The 17,413-nt window shown below is 40.0% G+C and overlaps 1 protein-coding gene across 3 annotated transcripts in view; it reads right to left on the bottom strand.

The window, feature by feature from the left end:
- Ralgapa2 (Ral GTPase activating protein catalytic subunit alpha 2) overlaps window positions 1-17,413 on the bottom strand; it is a 264,147-nt gene that overhangs the window by 109,554 nt on the left and 137,180 nt on the right. For all 3 annotated transcript variants that reach the window (XM_038329480.2, XM_038329479.1, XM_038329481.2), the window contains 4 exons: window positions 10,057-10,185; window positions 6,205-6,333; window positions 5,347-5,405; window positions 1,530-1,638 (listed from right to left, as the gene is read on the bottom strand). In XM_038329480.2, the coding sequence (XP_038185408.1) occupies window positions 1,530-1,638; window positions 5,347-5,405; window positions 6,205-6,333; window positions 10,057-10,185 (426 nt within the window). The remainder of the gene's footprint in view (window positions 1-1,529; window positions 1,639-5,346; window positions 5,406-6,204; window positions 6,334-10,056; window positions 10,186-17,413) is intronic.

Here is a 17,413-nt window from a genome sequence, read left to right as displayed (position 1 = left end):
TGAGAATATAAGGTATTTAAAAATGAATTGAGATCCATAGAAATCAGTATTTCTTCCTCTGTTGTTTGGAAATCAAAACTGTCCACACTGTCCACACTGAAGTTATACAAAAACCCAGGCACGAGGCCAGAACATCCTGGTTGGAGCTGCCAAGGATCTCAGCCCATTCCTCTCCTTTGTTAAATACAGGTGACAATGTCACTTCACCTCCTGAAAGAGTTCCCAGTATTAAACATGATGGCAAGAGCCTGCAAAGAGGAAACTGCCATGTGACATCACTGTCTACAAATTCTTACATTCTTCATCAAGGGATCAGTAGCAGGTAGTTGCCCAGCTTCTAAGATACACCCAGGTGTTACACAGGACGGATGGGGGATGAGGTGACGGTAAGTAGAGGACACATGTGGGGAGCAAGGGGTAATGAGTTTAGTTAGGCAGGGGCCAGACCACAGTGTACCATTCCAAAGATTAAGAACACTGTGGGTTGATCATCCTTTGGGCCAAAGAAGATACCCTGAGGGCAAACAGGGCTGCCACTAGTCCAATGACAACTGTCCAGAATCTGCTGTAATCATTGTTACTATCATATGCAAGAAGAGGAAGAAGAAGGTCTGGAGAGATGGTTCAGAGTTTCAATTCAGATTCAGCTGAATCCCACTATAGCCTGAATAAGTTCCTTCTATCTCCTGCATATCAGTTCCCTCCTTTGCTAGTAAAATAGGAACACTTCCCTTGCAACTGAGAACTCCAACAAAGCCCTTAGTACAGTGCCTGGCAGACTCATTGGTTCTGCAAGTTTGTTAGTGACAGTACTAATTATGTCTACCATTTCTACACAGGAACCAAGATGGGCAGAATGCAAGCTCTACTTTAGGAGGAAGCTAACTTTAGGAGGCTACACGAGTGGAAGTTCAATTATGTCTTTTATGCCACACACGTTCAATGTTGGCTCTGTCACTCAGGCCTGTATTGCCTTGACTTGTGAATGGATTTCTCTGGGGCTTGATTTCTTCTGCTATAAAACAGAGATTGTGGTGCTCACCTTACAGAGCTATCATAGAAACTCAAAAACGTATCTAGAGATTACCAATATTCTAGTTCTATGTGATGCTCAACAAACTGCACATCTCTCAATAACAAAGCAAAGAAGGAAGATGCTCCAAACACCTTATGTTCAGGTAGCAAGAGAACATGCAAGTTCCTAAGGGGAAGCTGCAGGCTCCTATCTCAGTCATGACAAAGAAGCCACAGCTTGAAACCTCACTTTATTATACCCTAAGATGTCCAACTGGCCTAGGCTTGGTCCACAATAAACTATAAATGACCTAAGAACAGCTGTCAACAGTGAGGCAGTCACTGGCAGCCTCACAGAAGATTTACCATGAGACTCAGAATGGGACTTTTAAACCACTGTCTCTCTATAATGTAGGGAGCTACAAGAATGGACTAATTAAAATTAAAACTCATTAAAATCATTAAAATCCTGGAAGAAAGCTTGATGTCAAAAAAGCATTAAGAAATGAGAATACCTTCAAAGTTACACCTATCACATTGATGGCATCCTTCACCTGAGGATGGCTGGCACACTGTGTGAGCTCTTCACAGATCCAGACCCCAAGGGAGCAAATGGCAATGCATCTTTCAAAAGAGAAGCAAAGGGAGGAAAACACTCATGAAATTCAATGTATTTTTAAAATGACAAAATAAATCTATTTATTCAAAGAAGCAACAATTATACTAAAGGAACATCTTCCAAGAGAGAAAAGATAAAGAACTTCCAGGAGGCCAGTTTTTTTTTATGATAAACAGAATCATCAATGCTAGTTAGTACTTAAATAGTTCATCAAACAAGTAGCAGATTTTCTGTTAACTGCCACAATCCATGTCACCCATTTTTGTTGACTCTCAACAACATCTTATTGTTAAGATAATTTTTGAGGAGGAATAAAAGGCGTGAATCTTACTGAATATTCCCTTAAAAATTGTACAGTATATACTACAAATGCAAGACAAACACTGTATTTGTTGTTAAAGTAACTTTCAAAATACATTTTCAACTGTTATTTCTTCTAAACACCATGCTAGTATAAGCTATTCTTCAAAGAATTGTGACTTTCCATAAATAGAACAAATTAGGGGAAACAAATTACAAAGATTATTTGAGAGGTATGAGAAGATTTAAAAAAAAATCAGATATATTCCACAAGACTTTGAGCTGAAAACCTAAGTAAATATTTTCATTTCTTGAGATGAAATCTGAGGGGCATCATGCTTAATAGGGTAGGGGCTGTCAGAAGGCACTGGAATATTCAGTTATGGCTGTGTTACATTCGGATGTTAAGATAGCTAACTTGAGGCATCAAGTACGCAGTTCAATATCTAAGCCTGGCTATGTAAGAAATTCATTAAAAACGCCAGGTAATCCAGGCAGTGATGACACGTGCCTTTAATCCCAGTACTTGGGAGGCAGAAGCAAGTGGATATCTGTGAGTTCAAAAGCAGTCTTGTCTACAGAGTGAGTTCCAGGGCTGGTTTCATAGCTATTTAGAAACCCTGTCTAAAAAAAAAAAAAAAAAAAAAAGTCAGGTAAATAAACTGGAGATAATCAACAAGCAGTTATAGGCTGACTAGAATGTGTGAGACAGCAGGCAGTAATGGGGAAAGACTTGGTCACTTTAATACGCAGAAGTTAGGCGGAGAAGGGGAATTAGCACAGGGGAAGGAGCACTGGCCAGAGGAAAGTAGACTCTGTTGTGGGGGACATGCATTGTGTAGAAGTGGGTAAAGACAAACTAATTTCAAGACTATTAAAAATCACAGTAAAATCTCTAGAACAACCTTATGAGAGGAGAAAAGGCATAGAAGAAGAGGCAGGAAAAAATGTAGTAAACAGGAGAAATGCTTAGGAGTTCCAATTAAAAATAAAATATTAAATAAGAAGAAAAACACAGCCAAAAGATCACTGGTAATAAAATAAAGTCTCCATTAAAAGACAAAGATCACACAAATTTATACAATCATAAAATCTAGATACACATAGCTTTTGCAAAGGCATCATAAAGACAATAAAGAAAAGCCATTTTGAAAAGATAAAAAGTATTATATAGTGTGAAATTAGGAGCAGGTAAAGTGGGTATCTAAAATAAAACAAAGCATCCATAGAAATAAAGAGGGCCATATAAACAGAAATACATTTGACTCACTACAGAGATAGGACAATTCCAAATGCCTATGCAACTAACAACATCATAGCCTTTGACAGAAATTCCAGGAAACAGGTTAAGTACAACAGTGGAAAGCTTTTAACATACCTTTCAGTAAATGAGCAAATCAATAAAAACAAAACAAACTCCAGAAGAAATGCAGAGTATGTGAAACACTGGAAGGCCTACATCTAGAACAGTATGCCTCACGACTAAAGAACAGTATGTGCATTCTCTTCTTCCTCTTTTTTAAGTATAATGTTTTTTATTTTTATTTTATTATTATGAGTATTTGGCTGCATGTATATTTGTGGTGCCAAAGGGGGCTAGGAAAAGGCATGGACCACCTGGGACTGGAGTTACAGATGATTGGGAGCTGTGATGTGGGTGCTGAAATTCCAACCCGAGTCCTCTGGAAGAACACCAAGAGCTCTTAGCCACTGAGCCATCTCTCCAGCCCCTATGTACATTCTTCTCAAGAATATATGGAACATCTGCTAAAACTGACTACACATGGGGTCCTAAGGCAAATATGAACCACTTTAAATATAGTCATCACACACATATTTTGAACTACACTGTAGTTACCTGAGATAAAAAAAAGGTAGACGAGGGTGGAGATGGGACAGCGGTTAAGAGCACTTGCTCTTGCAAAGGACTAGGAGGTTCAGTTTCCAGCATCCACACATAGCTCACATCCATTCATAATTCTAGTTCTAAGTAAAACATTAATTTACAGAAAATTAAAAAATAGATTAAGTCTAAAAAATTTCAAAAGGTAGAAATAACCATATTTGGAAATTAATTTAAAAAACCCTCTTGATCTCATGAAGGAATCATAAATGAAAAGTAGAAAAAATGGAATTTAAAAATACTGCATATAAAAACTTATAAGCTTTGGAAAAGATAGCCCTTAATAATAAGCATATAGTCTTAAACGTTGAAAGAAAAAAGTTTAAAAAACACACCAAGTACGCAAATTTAAAAAGTAACAAAAGAAGAACATCACAAGTAGAAGAGTACAAAAGAGTCCAAAGCTGAAAATATAAACAAATATAGAGAGGTAAGCAACGACAAAACCTTACTGCTTGAAAAGACTAGCAACAGCGACAAATCTAACAAGATTAGCCTTACAACCAGAGGACACACAAAATATTTCACATCACAGATGAAGTGGACAAATTCTTGGATACAGGATACTAATCCTACTGCTGCAAACGGTATTCTGAGTGTGGAGAAGAAAGAATACGTTACTTGTTTTGTAACTCCCTTGCCTGACATCCAAACATGGTGAAAGCAAGATGGGACATAATGTAACTTCCTGAACAAAACATTACCTGAATCAGAATCTATAAATCGCGATGGGGGTATCTTATACCCAAGTTTAGTTCAATGTTATCAAACTGGTAATGCACACATAGCTTCTAAAAATGGCAGACTAGGAAAAACTGGACTAAGCCATCTTCTGAAGATAAGTGAAGCTCAGAAAAATACAAAAGTTAATAAATCACCACAGTTCACAAGACAATAAAGTTAGGGCCTCTGTCTTCCCATGTGCCGAAGGGCCAGGACATGTGCTAATTGTCACAAGGCTGTCAGAGGCTAAGATGGTCCTATCAAGGCTGAAGTTGAGTGAGAGATGGATATCCGCCTCTCTCAGCATCCCCAGCTTTGGCCTACACCTTGAGAGGAGCAGGATTTCTTACCACATAGCTGGCCTAGAAATCCTCCTACTTGGTCACATATGGTACCAGTCTTAGATGCTTGGCAGAAACACCCAAATGTTTCTACACATTGTCAAATGTCTCTTGAGGCACAAATGAGTCCAGAATCTCTGCCCAAAACATACAGCCTTTATGAACTGTTTGCATTAGCCCTGCTTCTTTCTGAAAACATTATTTATTTCTAATTTTGCATGTTCTTATGTAAAATTATATTCCATCTTACTCTGAATCTTTAACTCTTTTCTCTAGTAATAATGACAATGTAAGTAACTAAGTATAGCATCTTTCTGACATAATGTTTACTATACATTTCACTGTGTGTAAGAGAAATGGAAAGGATTTTTAAAAAACATGAACTGCTTATACATAAATGTGCATCTTACAATTCTAACATAGTTTACCTCTTGTTCATCATTTACCTTGCACATTCATTTGGTTCCTCGGTAGCATTCTTCAGTAAAATATTTATGAGGTAATGCTAAAAACACAAAATTCAGTAAATGAAAATTTGATGTCATTGTTGGTTTCCCGCATGTGCTGACCATGTCACAGGCACCCTGGAGCTAGCGAAAGGCCAGGGAGTTCGGGCAGCCCTTCCTTCAGAGAGAACTTGGCTCACCTCAGCAAGTGCCTCCCTGGGTAACTGAGCCAACCTGCAGCACAGCATTTCTAGGGATCCAGTGGAAATCAAGCAAAGCATCTGAGACTTCCAGATAGGAAAATCTCCATTTTATTTTGATTGGATTACACACTGCACATTGAATTACAGATTATAATCAGGGTTATGGATTGACTGACTGGTGCTGGGACTTTCTGTTTGCTCCAAATGTCAGCTGAGGACAGAAAAAAAAAATGCTTACTTTTATTCCCCAAGAAATAACTTGGAATTTCAGGTTATTAGTAGCATTTAATCAGGCCACCAATGGGATTGAATATTTAGCTTATTGAAATTATTTTTTATAAATTCATTTGCTACACTAATGCAGTATAACTAAGCTAACAGAATTATTACAAATGATGATTCATTACATAATTATGATCCCTAGGAATAATAAACAGAAATAAAAAAATAAACCACCAGAGGAACAGAGCTGTCAGGTCTAACTGCAGCATGCTGTGAATGGCCATTCACAGTTCACACAACTCACTTCTGAAAACAACTGCCCGAGCTTTCAGAAGACACAGCAACTGTCAGGGGAAAGGAGATCAGCGCAGAGGATGGAAGACAGTGACGGAACTCCAGCCGTAGACGCTAAACTCAAGATTCGGTTATGTACCTTGACATCTTCAGTCCCTGTGCCGACCTCACTCCCTTCTGGCACTGGCTGCAGCAGAGGGATCTTCCGGTATGTATTTGGGAAGCAGACGAGGGAGCCAAGGAGAGTGAGAGCTTCTGCCCGGGGTGCCTGCACACAAAGAGGGAAGCACCAAGTTCCTTTACGTACGCTGGGAGTTTGAAGAACATGTTTTACTTTGTTCTGGTTTTGAGAGGGAATCTTTATTTTTCCTTCTAGATATGAAGTGCTAAACTATTTATGGCTATTTTCCTGGTGGATGTTTAGGCACAAGAAGATTGTCTAAATGAAAAGGCAAATTTCCAGGGAATGGAAAACATCTCTACATTTGATGTAAACAGGTGCTATGAAAACCCATATACAGACCCATTTAGAATTAGAAAGGCAAATGGCTCTGTCACGGCAGTTTAAAATCATTTCAGTGTTTGTGATCTAGAAAGAGCAGGATAAAAGAGAACGACTTAACATTATTTTTCAAGTAAAAATGAAGGGCATCCATAAGGAGGGGAACTGGAGGTAGTCACCCCGAGAGACGGGGGAAGAGTACTGCCAGCTGGGAAGGCAGCCATGACATCAGGGAGGAAGGCACTAGGCATGCTTTGTTTAGTTTTTAAACATGAAGTTCAGAGTGACTGCGGTGAGCTGCTGAAGTTTGCTAAAGTCAGGCATGGTGAGTAGTTTGGCTAGTGACCTCCATGGTCCACACCCGTGGTCACCTCCAGTCTCAATCTCATCTGACCTCAGAGGCATCTGATATGGCTCATAGCTCCCTTGCAGTATGAGCCCTTTTATCACAGGGCTTCTGGGACACTTTCCAAAGAGACTGACAGTCTCCCTTGCTGGAACTGCCCATTTCCTTACCACCTAACTTTAGAGTGTTAGCTAAGGTTCTTGTCCTCTTCACTCACAGATTCATACTCAGCCAAAGAGCCATCTAGACCTGGGGCTCCCTGCTGTGAACCGCAATATAGTACTCCATAGTATGTGCACATCATGGTTTTTGTTCTGTTGCTAATGGATATTCGAATAGGTTCTAGCCTTGGCTGTTAAATATCGCTGCTGTGTGGAAGCTTCCACGGGATTTCTTTGGTGATGTGTTCCTGTGCACGTACTTCTCTCTGTCTGTCTCTCTTTCTCTCTGTCTGTCTCTCTTTCTCTCTCTCTCTCTCTCTCTCTCTCTCTCTCTCTCTCTCTCTCTCTCTCTCTCTCTCTCTCTCTCTCTCTCTCTCTCGTTGCCTGGGCAAGCAGGAATAACCTCACATTCCTGATTAACTGTGATACCTAAAAATTCTGGTTGAGCAAGCGTATTCCCTCCAAGTACCTCTCACCAGGTAAACGGCTTTAAGCCTCACGTTTATACAGGAAAGCAAGTCGAAGAGTCATTCTCTCTTTTATACAACCGTTACATTCATAGTCTCTCTGTTTAAAACACCATTTGAGAAAGCTTCATCTCTGAGGTATGACAGATAAAATTATATTTAAGACAGTGGTTCTCAACCTGTGGGTAGTGACCCTTTCGGGGGTCTGCATATTAGATATTTACATTACGATTCATAGCAGTAGCAAAATTATAGTTATGAAGTAGCAACGGAATAATTTTATGGTTAGGAAGGTTGAGAACCACTGATTTAAGAGGTATAACATATGTATGTCTGTGTATATAGTTGAAAGCACACACATAAAATGAAAGCTACAATTAAGCTTAATTAACCCATCTATCATCTCAGATAGCTGTCCTTTTTCATGGAGGAACAATCTCTTGATAAACTTTAAGTTTACAATATTTTTAACTATGATCATCATTTTGTACAGGAGGTTTCAAAAAAATTTACTGAAACTTTCTACACTGACCCACATCGCCCTATTTACTCCCCAGCCCTTAGCAAACACCAGGCTACTCCTTGTTTCTGTTCATTTGACTTTTGAGAGTTCACATGTCACAGAGATGATGCAGGACCATGTCTGGCTTATTTCCCGGGCAAAGTGGCCTCTGGAACCTCTCATGTTGTCAAAGAGACAAGATGTCTCTGTTTTTAAGAATGAAGAATATTCTACTGTGTCACATTTGTTCACCACACATGGACACGCTGTAAGATGTTACTCTTACTTGCTAACTGGAAATAATGCTGCAGTGAGCATGAGAAGCAGCACGCCTTTCCATATGCAGATTCTACCTCCTTTGGCCATATATCTCAGTAGAATTATCAAGTCACTTAATGGTTTTATTAATCTGTGAAATATTCCTTTACAGTATTTGAATGTATGTCACTATGACTGGTATAATAAAAAAAGCTAAGTGCCCAGTAGCTAGGCAGGATTTTCAGGGCAGAGAGAATGCTGGGAAGAAGAAGTGGAGTCTGAGGATTGAGAGCCAGATGTGTAAGAAGCATCATGGAAAGTACATAGATGATGTAAACGTGCCTCGTTGCAGCACACAGATGAACAGAAATGAGTTAAGTTATAAGAGCTAGCAAAAACATGCCTAAGCTATTGGCTGAGCTTTCTTAATTAATAAGGAGTCTCTGTTGTTTGGGAGTTGGTAGTCCCAACAAAAAACTCCACTTACATTAATCTTTTAAGGTCATTCAAATTTCAACAATGGCTGTACCATTTACATTCCCTCCAAGAGTATACAAGGATTCCCGTTGCTCCATACCTTCAACAACACTTATTTTCCTTTGTGATGACAGCTCTTAACAATGGAATTTTTTGTCTTGTGGTTTTATTTTGCACTTCTGATTCAACATAAAGGTGCTGAATATTTTTTTATATGCCCATTGACCAATGTATGTTTGGAAGGTTACTTTAAGTAGCTCACCTAGGCATAATATCCATGTAGACAGCAAACTCACCATGTGTGGTGCTATCGTATAAAGGGCTGTAGCATGTTCTACAGAATAACTAGCAGGTAATAAAATTCTAACAAAGTACGATTCTCCTGTCTGTGTCGTGTAATTTTTTTTCAGTGCCAACTTGGAGGGTTAACCCTTAACAAGAAGTTTCTTTGGAAATGATTTCTTCCAATCAAGAAATAACAAAGTGAGAAAAGTTGTCACATCTTTAAAGAAATTCTACATTTTTTCTTCCTCCTTTTTTCCTTTTCTCATTATTCTTTTTTGTTCTTTACTCTTCCTTTCTCTTTAGTTCCTAATTTACCCTTATAACAAGACATTAGAGCATAAAAATATGATCACAAATTATCAATTTTACAAGTCCTAATCACCCCTCAATGGAAGTGAAAGATGAACCATATATCAGACAAAATTTAGCATCCCAAATACTCATACTGACTTCGGGTAAACCCCTGGCAAATACAAAATACATCATCTTTACAGAATTCAAGGGGTGGTGACTGACTAGATTAATAGTTTGTACATACAGCACAAGTGGGAAAGACACTCTAATCCTAAGTGGAAGGGCACTTCTGTTTCTTTCCATGAAACTCACAGTAACCAAACTAAATTTAACAAAACAACTACACATTACTTTGACCATACACGTCAAATTCTCTCTTTACTGCATTTATGTCTATAATGACATGTACTGGTGAATACTAATGAGGGTCTGTAAGACAGGCCCTGCTTTCGTGTAACTGTGCTGACATTAGTGGGGATATGATTTCTCACACTTTGGCCTTTTGATGAAACGCCTTTCCAGTACCAGTATGTCATCTTATCCTACGATTTCACAGATCAGCTGCCAGGGTATCTACTCTGAGAGCCCAGTTTCACATTGCACTAATGAGTCAACACCTGTTAGAGTGGAGAAATCTGAGCCTTGTTAGCAATTGTGAAGTCTCCCAGGAGCTGGGATGCTGAACATTGTCATACTCACCGCCAACATGTCTGTACTGAGGACCCTGGCAGCAGCAGTGATAAAGTCCCCGACCAGCATTGAGAAACCAGGCAAACCCAGGGAGAAAAAGCGGGGTGAACAGTTTCTTATGATAGTGTTTAAGACATCCTGAAAAGGAAAATAAGGAAATACAACTGTAATTTTAAGAACAAAATTCCAAAGTGGTTTCTTTGTGTACATGCATGACCACTATAAGAGAGCAGAGAAAGGTGATAGGTTTCTAAGTGAAAGAGTGCAGGGTGCATAACTTCAATGGTTCCTGTACACATATCTTGTTAAGGAAAATGGAGACAACAAACTGTAAGATGACTTATTCAAAACCCATCCTGTGGCACTGAGGCTCGCTAAACTTCTGTCCTGTATCCCACCTGACTATGAGCTCCTTGGAACAAGCTATGGGACCGCTAAGATGGACATATAAATAAAACCCACAAACACCAATAAAATAAAAACTGGGCTCTGTCTTTAGCTTCAATCCCCAGAGGCTAAAGCACACTATTAGAGAATCCTATAGGCAAAGGAATGGAAGTTTTAGGCACTAAGAAATGGGCGTGTGGGCAGTGCACGAGGCACTGAGGTCAGAGAGTTGCCACAGATCTGATGTGCGCAGGAGGTACAAACACAAAGCCAACAGCAGCCATTTGCCAGAGTTCGGCATCAGGAGCATCTACCCGCCAGCTCTCCATCCTGTGCCTATAATGGACTCCTGTGGAGGGCTGGCGGGCCCCCAACCCCCAGTCCCTCACTCCTGCCTGTGCCGGATCAGATCCACCACAGGGCAGTGTTCACACCATCATGGCCAGGCCCCCTCTAAAGCCATCTGTGTGAGTGTGTGCATGTATCAGTGGGATTAGAATGAAAACTACAATCTTCTTATACACAGATTCTAGGTTGGCACCTAAATCAAACTCATCATATTGAAGTGCTTTAGTTATGTGACTTGCCATCAGGCAACCAATAGTTACTGACAATATATAAGTAAATAACAAAACATAAGACCCTTAGCTGTCAGTGTGGCTATCTGAATAAACCCTTCAAAATAGTCCTGTCTTAACTAATAAATCAGAGCAAAGCATAGCAACATGCTAATTTCCAAAGTTATGTTAGGCCCTTCAACAGATTTATCTCACTTCATAACTTGTCTTCTTAAACACAACTTGCATGTGCTCACCAAATATTTTCCCAAGACATTTTTCTTATAGTAGATTAATTTAATTTTTATAAATACAATTTCTGTGCTTCAAATGACCTTAGAATACATAATATACTAGTGTTTGCATATGATAAGCAATTTAGCTTAAAACTTAAAAGTTTGGCATTTCAGTGGATTTTTCTTATACAAAAGTGAATATGATTTACAAATAAAAGATTAGGTAGGTAGGTAAGTAGATGATAGATAGATAGATAGATAGATAGACAGACAGATAGACAGATAGATAGATAATAGATAGAAACAGATATAAAAGGAAGGAATGGAAGAAGAACTAGAACCAAGGTTTTTTCCCAGTTAATATTTAAGCCTGCTTTAGTCACGTCCTGCGATACATTTTAGGGCTCCTATCAGCCAAGACAAACATTCTCTGGGCTGAGCAGATGGATGCTCTGGGTTAGAAAGTGTGTGGTAGACTTAGGCTCCAGGACTGGAACAAAAGATCTACCTTTTTCATAATTAAGCCTCTGATTAATGCCCTGGGCTCCTCACCACACACCTGTAATTACTCACAGAGGTATGCATTGTGCTGGGGCCTTGTCTCAGAATATCAGGCATCAAGCTATCCAACACCAGATGGAAGCACATTTCTGTTGACATATGCTGCAATGAAAGGATTCGTGCAAACCTGGCTAGCAAGGTAGCAGAATGCCATGCATCTGAAGATTAATAATGCAAACAGCCACGATGTTAGCTTTGTTATGTTTGCGTTAATTCCATCTGTTGAGATGAGAAGCTAAAACCCTGAAGCCTATGGGCTTTTTAAATCTTTAGCACACACTAAACTAAAAGCCATTTTCACCACTGGAATTTAGAATTTTGGTTTAAAGATGGTTTTCTGGAATAGGTTTTTGGGAATTGGGAACTGAATCCTTTTAGCAAGCTAAAGGATTTGTAAAACTTGCTTCGTTATTACATATGCATAAAGACCTGGGGGAAAAAACTACATTCAGAAGAAACTACAAAGTTGTCACTGGTGCTAGAGATGGCAGAAACACGTGTAGCTGAGATAAAGTCACAGGGCTCATCCAGTCCCTGGACCTGGGCCAGTGACTTCAACTGAACCTGCTTCTATGGGCAAAGAGATGGGAAAGAGAGGGACAATAACAGATGGCAAGCCTACCCTACTTGCCACCCACGTAAGTCAGAGCCTGTAGGGAAAGTGTGCCTCTGCTGTAGTTACCAAAGACAACACTGGGGCAGGGTTAGTGTGGGGGTTAAAGAGGGGGGCATATGACCAGTCAGCCAAATTACCGCCACATGCTGGCTTACTTTGCTTATCAACACTGAAATGGAGCAGTCCAAAGGGTCTATCTTTGAGATAACACTTTAAAATTAGGAATAGCCACATGGTACTCAGGAGAGCATCTGCCATCCATGTTCCCCACCGAGGGCCATCCACGATGAGCTCCATTCATTTCTAACTCATAGAAAAACCATTCTTTCACTCCACTCCTCCACCTCGAGGTAGTAAGATCAATCTTGGGAAATACAAAACAAAACTCTCCACATTCTGATATTTTATTCTCAGCCGACAGGGCTTTTATTACATGAACAATGTAATAAAATAATGGCAGTTACTATATACCCATCACTCAAGGGGCAGCCCTCATGCCCTTTTTAGTACTCGCCTTCTAAAGCATGGTTTGCCTAGCAGGTGTTTTCAAAGTGACTCACCTTTCTGAAACTTAAAATTATACTGGAAAACGATTACCCTTTGTCAGAAACAGAATACACTCCTTAAAGCCAATATAATATTAACAAGCAAATGATGCTGAATTTCTTGCTACAAACATCACTAGATGCCAGAAGCTCTTAGTTTGAGACAGGCACAGTTCTTTAAAAACACTGGTTTGCAATGCTACAGGGCCCACTTCAGTGGCCGAGCCACCCCACCTAGCCTGAGAATGTCATAAGGATAGACTGTCCTGGGGAAAGGGGCTGCTTTTCTTGCTGTGTGACCCCTTCTCTTGAAGCTACCTCCACTATAACTGCTGCTGGGAAATTTTCCTGTGTTCAGACTCTCCCCACGAAGAACCCTAGAAGTGGGGCCATCAGGCCTGAGTGAGTCACAGACTCTGGGCCACCCAGGAACAGCACGTTTCTCTCCCAGTGGGCAGTGGGGCGGAGATGTGAAGAGGTGCTTTGTGGAGGCAGGCAAAGGCCACGCAGAAGTAAACAGGATTGCTCGCAGTGTTTTCAATAAGAAAGCATTTTTATCTCACAGAACTTACTTCATAGGTTTGGTTGGTATAATTTATTGAATTAATGTTTATGACCTGTAGAGGAAGGGTATCTCAAAACATTTCAGAGATAACACAGACAAGTCTCTCCTGATCATGTTACCCCAGAAATTAAAAAACTCCAGCAATCAGTTCTCTAAAATAAGTTCCTTAACAAGAAATTAGAGATCATGTATATAACTTGGGAAAAAAAAAAAAAAAACCAAGCAAAATTGGGAACAAGATGTTCACGTTCTTTAAGCTTTTTCTTTTGAGGAATTCTATAACCTGCCTCAAACAAGCGAGTCTGGTAGTAAGAATCCGTTTCTTCTGTACATTCTAAACAGACTAAACGAGAAATTAAACTCGACAACAGGCTGAGTGGCAAATGGAGTCTGGAACAGGACTCAGGTTTATTCTTTACACTGATGAGGGCAGAGCAGACAAACTGTGTCTGCTGGAAAGAAACCACCCTGTGAGCTGTTGCCACACGGTAAGCGGGACACACACTGGCATTTTCTGTTTTAGTGAAAGGTCCATGTGCAAGCTCCACGCTCAGTGCTTTCGAAAGCAAGACTGTAAGATGATAATTGTGGCTTTGCAGCTTATCACAGGGTTCAGGCTTATGAGAAAGCAACTGGTGAGAACATCTGTCTCTTATCACCGATCTTGCAAAAAATCAGGTAATTCAAATAGAGGCGTGTTGTTTCCTCTCCTCCAAAGCGCAGTTCTATAAACACAAACTACATTCAGCCCCTCAAATGAATCGCTTTAATTGAACGCTATGTACACAGTAACTGGAAAAACTATACGTGATAAGGAAAACATATGGTGACGGCAGCACAAATTGGCTTACTCATTCTGCACAGGGCTGCTTCTTTAGTTCTCTTATAATTGACCTTTAGAATGATAAATGTGTAAAATAATTTTGTTTATTACAGCTCTAAACCTTCCAACAATTACACAAAATGAAAATTTAAAAGGAAGGGTTCCTTCTGGAAGCATTTCCATTGTTTACATAATTGCGCAGCTATAATTTGGTGCTTGTGTTGTTGTGGAAAATAAAAAAGGGGCCATTACTGGCCATTTCAATTCAAAATATTGCACAGTAGTGTCAAAGATGGGGACAAATGTTCACTTTACCACAGTTTAAAATGAATTAACCCTGTATAGCTAACATCTCAGCACGGCATTCTTTGAAACACAAACATGCACAAGTTCCCATCCCTCCTGCACTGGCGATGCTGCGGCTGTGCTTTCACACCAATCACATGTATATTTTTCACTTAATATTTGCTCATGACCTAGCAGATGATGCCTGTAACACAATAGCCAGCCATCTGTCTCCCTGCCTCTCCTTGGAGGACTTGTGCTCGCGTCTCCAGAGCAAACAGATCCGGTTCTCCCACCTAAAGTCACTTAGGCCCTCTGTGAGCCTAAGCAGTCATCAGGAAATAAGATCTGTGTGTGCAAAAATCACCTAACTCTTCACCCGACTTTCCCTTTAAGAAATGCTACACAGTACAATGATTTCATTGCTACTTTTAGGGGCACCTATCTTTTTTTCTAGTATAGGTCACAGGAACCTTTTATTTGGTAACATGGGAACTGTTAGGATTTGTGTATCCCAGAAACCTGGTTAATTAAAAAGACACAACTCATTCCACACTTGGAAATGATACTGAAATACTTTTCACATTAAATGTGGATATAATTTAAATTAACAACAGCCACACCTACAACTCGTTAGTACCTTCAGGACACATTTGCAAATATCAACTATTGTTGTTGGCTTTAGCTATCCTAATAGATCAGGAACCTTCAAATTCTAGACCTGGCTCTCTCTTCTCTGCTAGTGCTCTCTGCTCCTTCAGCTCTGAGTACACATACTTTTAGAGACCATAAGCTGCTATCTGAACTCTGGTGACAAAAATAAAACTTTGGTCATTATGCACTCCCCCACCCCAGCATTATGCCCCACCAAGGTATATAGCAAAACATGGCACCAGTATGAAACCATAAATCACTCTCTAGATCTGAGCCAAATGATGGGTGGTATATGCCGCATGTTCTCTGTATAAATGGTCATGTGGGATGTATTTTATTTGGAGAAAAGCAGCAGATTTTCAAAATGTGACTTCTATGTTACTAAAGCCTAGAGAAACAGGACAGAATGGAATAATTGGGCTCAGTAGCTAAGACTCAACAGTCCTTAAGCCCTGTGCCCTGAGAACTGCTGTGACACAGAGTTTCCAGGGCAGTGGCAGGCACAGCAGAAGGGAAGTGGGGTGTGTGAAAAACTCTTCTGAAGGCAGAGAACTTTTGCCAGTCACACAGTAATGAGTGGGCAGGGGTCACAAGGCAGCCTGCAAGTCCAAAGGAAACATCACAAAGTCTGTTTATACTTGCTTTACAACTAATCCCTCATCTGACAAGGAATGCTCTGCTGGCCTTCCAAAGCAAGTTGGGCAGGTGTGAAACACTGTATATAATTTTACTTTACACCAGAGTTTGAAAGTCACAGGTCCTGTCTCAACTGTTAGTTCTTTTTGCTATTTGTAACAACTTTATTAAATACTTCATATGTAATAAAATCCAACCTATGTGTACAAAATAGCTTTTAGTATAGTCCCAGAATTGAGCAAACATAACCACTATCTAACTTGAGAACATTTCATCCCTCCCAAATGAAACCCAATGTCCATTAGCAGCCACTCCCTGCTTCCCCTCTATCCAAGTACCTGGCAACCACTAATCTGCCGTCTGTCTATGTGGATTTGTCAGCTCTGGACATTTCAGAATATATCTGGCTTCTGCTACTCAACACGTTTTCAAGGTTTATCCTGTTTTATTTTTCATTTGAGACGATGTCCATGTTGCTCAGGCTGACCTCAAATTTACTATGGGGTTGAAGATGGCCTTAAACTCTTGATACTCCTCGGCCTCTATCTCAGAATTGTTGGGATTATAAGCATAGCATAGGCTAACATGTCTGGCATGGCTGTTTAAAAATTAACTAAATAATATTCTACTGTGTTGATAGCCTTCATTTTCTCTTTTATTTTCGAGACTGGATCACATGTAACTAAGGTTCCAGTAATCCTCCTACCTCAGCCTCCTGAAGGCTAGAATTTCAAGTATGAGCCCCACACCTGCCATGCTTATTATTTTATTATTTGGTGGGCATGTGAGTTGTTTCTCCCTTGGTACTTGTCAACAGTGGTGCTATAAGGATGTGTGGAATCACCTAGCAATGAAACAGATTCTTCCTCTCTCCTTCGGAAGAACAGTTATAGTAGGAAAAATGACTGTTGCTCCCTTTCAAGTCAGTGATGCAGAAATTCCTTCATGATCATGTAACCGGTCAGCGCCCTGTGTGCTCTGCAGGTGCACTGTTAAAAACAGCAGCTTCCCAAAAGGCATGTCACTTCAATTTTTTGCTCATTTCTATGAATGGAAATTATTGAGGAGAAAGCTTTTATGTCTTGAAAGGAAGATATAACTCAAGAGTTTCCAGGAAAGGCAAGGATTTGTTTCAGGTAAATCAGTGGCTAACCTGGCTAGAAATTGCTGAAGAAGAAGAATCAGAGAACGAAGATGCCTAAAGAACCAGCTAAAGCCTTAAACTGTGCAAACATACTGCTGCTATGATGTGACTATTTGGCCTAACCACTGTGAAAAATCCACCCCACTGAACATTTCTCACAGTATTCCCAGCAGAAGCACATCAGTAAGGTGTCCTTCTGCATAAGGCTTTTGTAGTGTGGTGTCTTAATCATAGTCTACCATCAAATTCTTTAGGAGTATTCTCAACGTCTCGATAAAATATTAGCAGCATGCAATAACTGCATTCTAAGTTCTCAAGCAGAGGCAGTCTATTGCAAGGACCTTCCTTGCTGCCAGT

The sequence above is a fragment of the Arvicola amphibius genome, chromosome 5, assembly GCF_903992535.2.
Source record: "Arvicola amphibius chromosome 5, mArvAmp1.2, whole genome shotgun sequence".
NCBI classification, from domain to species: Eukaryota; Metazoa; Chordata; class Mammalia; order Rodentia; family Cricetidae; genus Arvicola; species Arvicola amphibius.
This window is presented reverse-complemented; position numbering and strand designations above follow the sequence as displayed.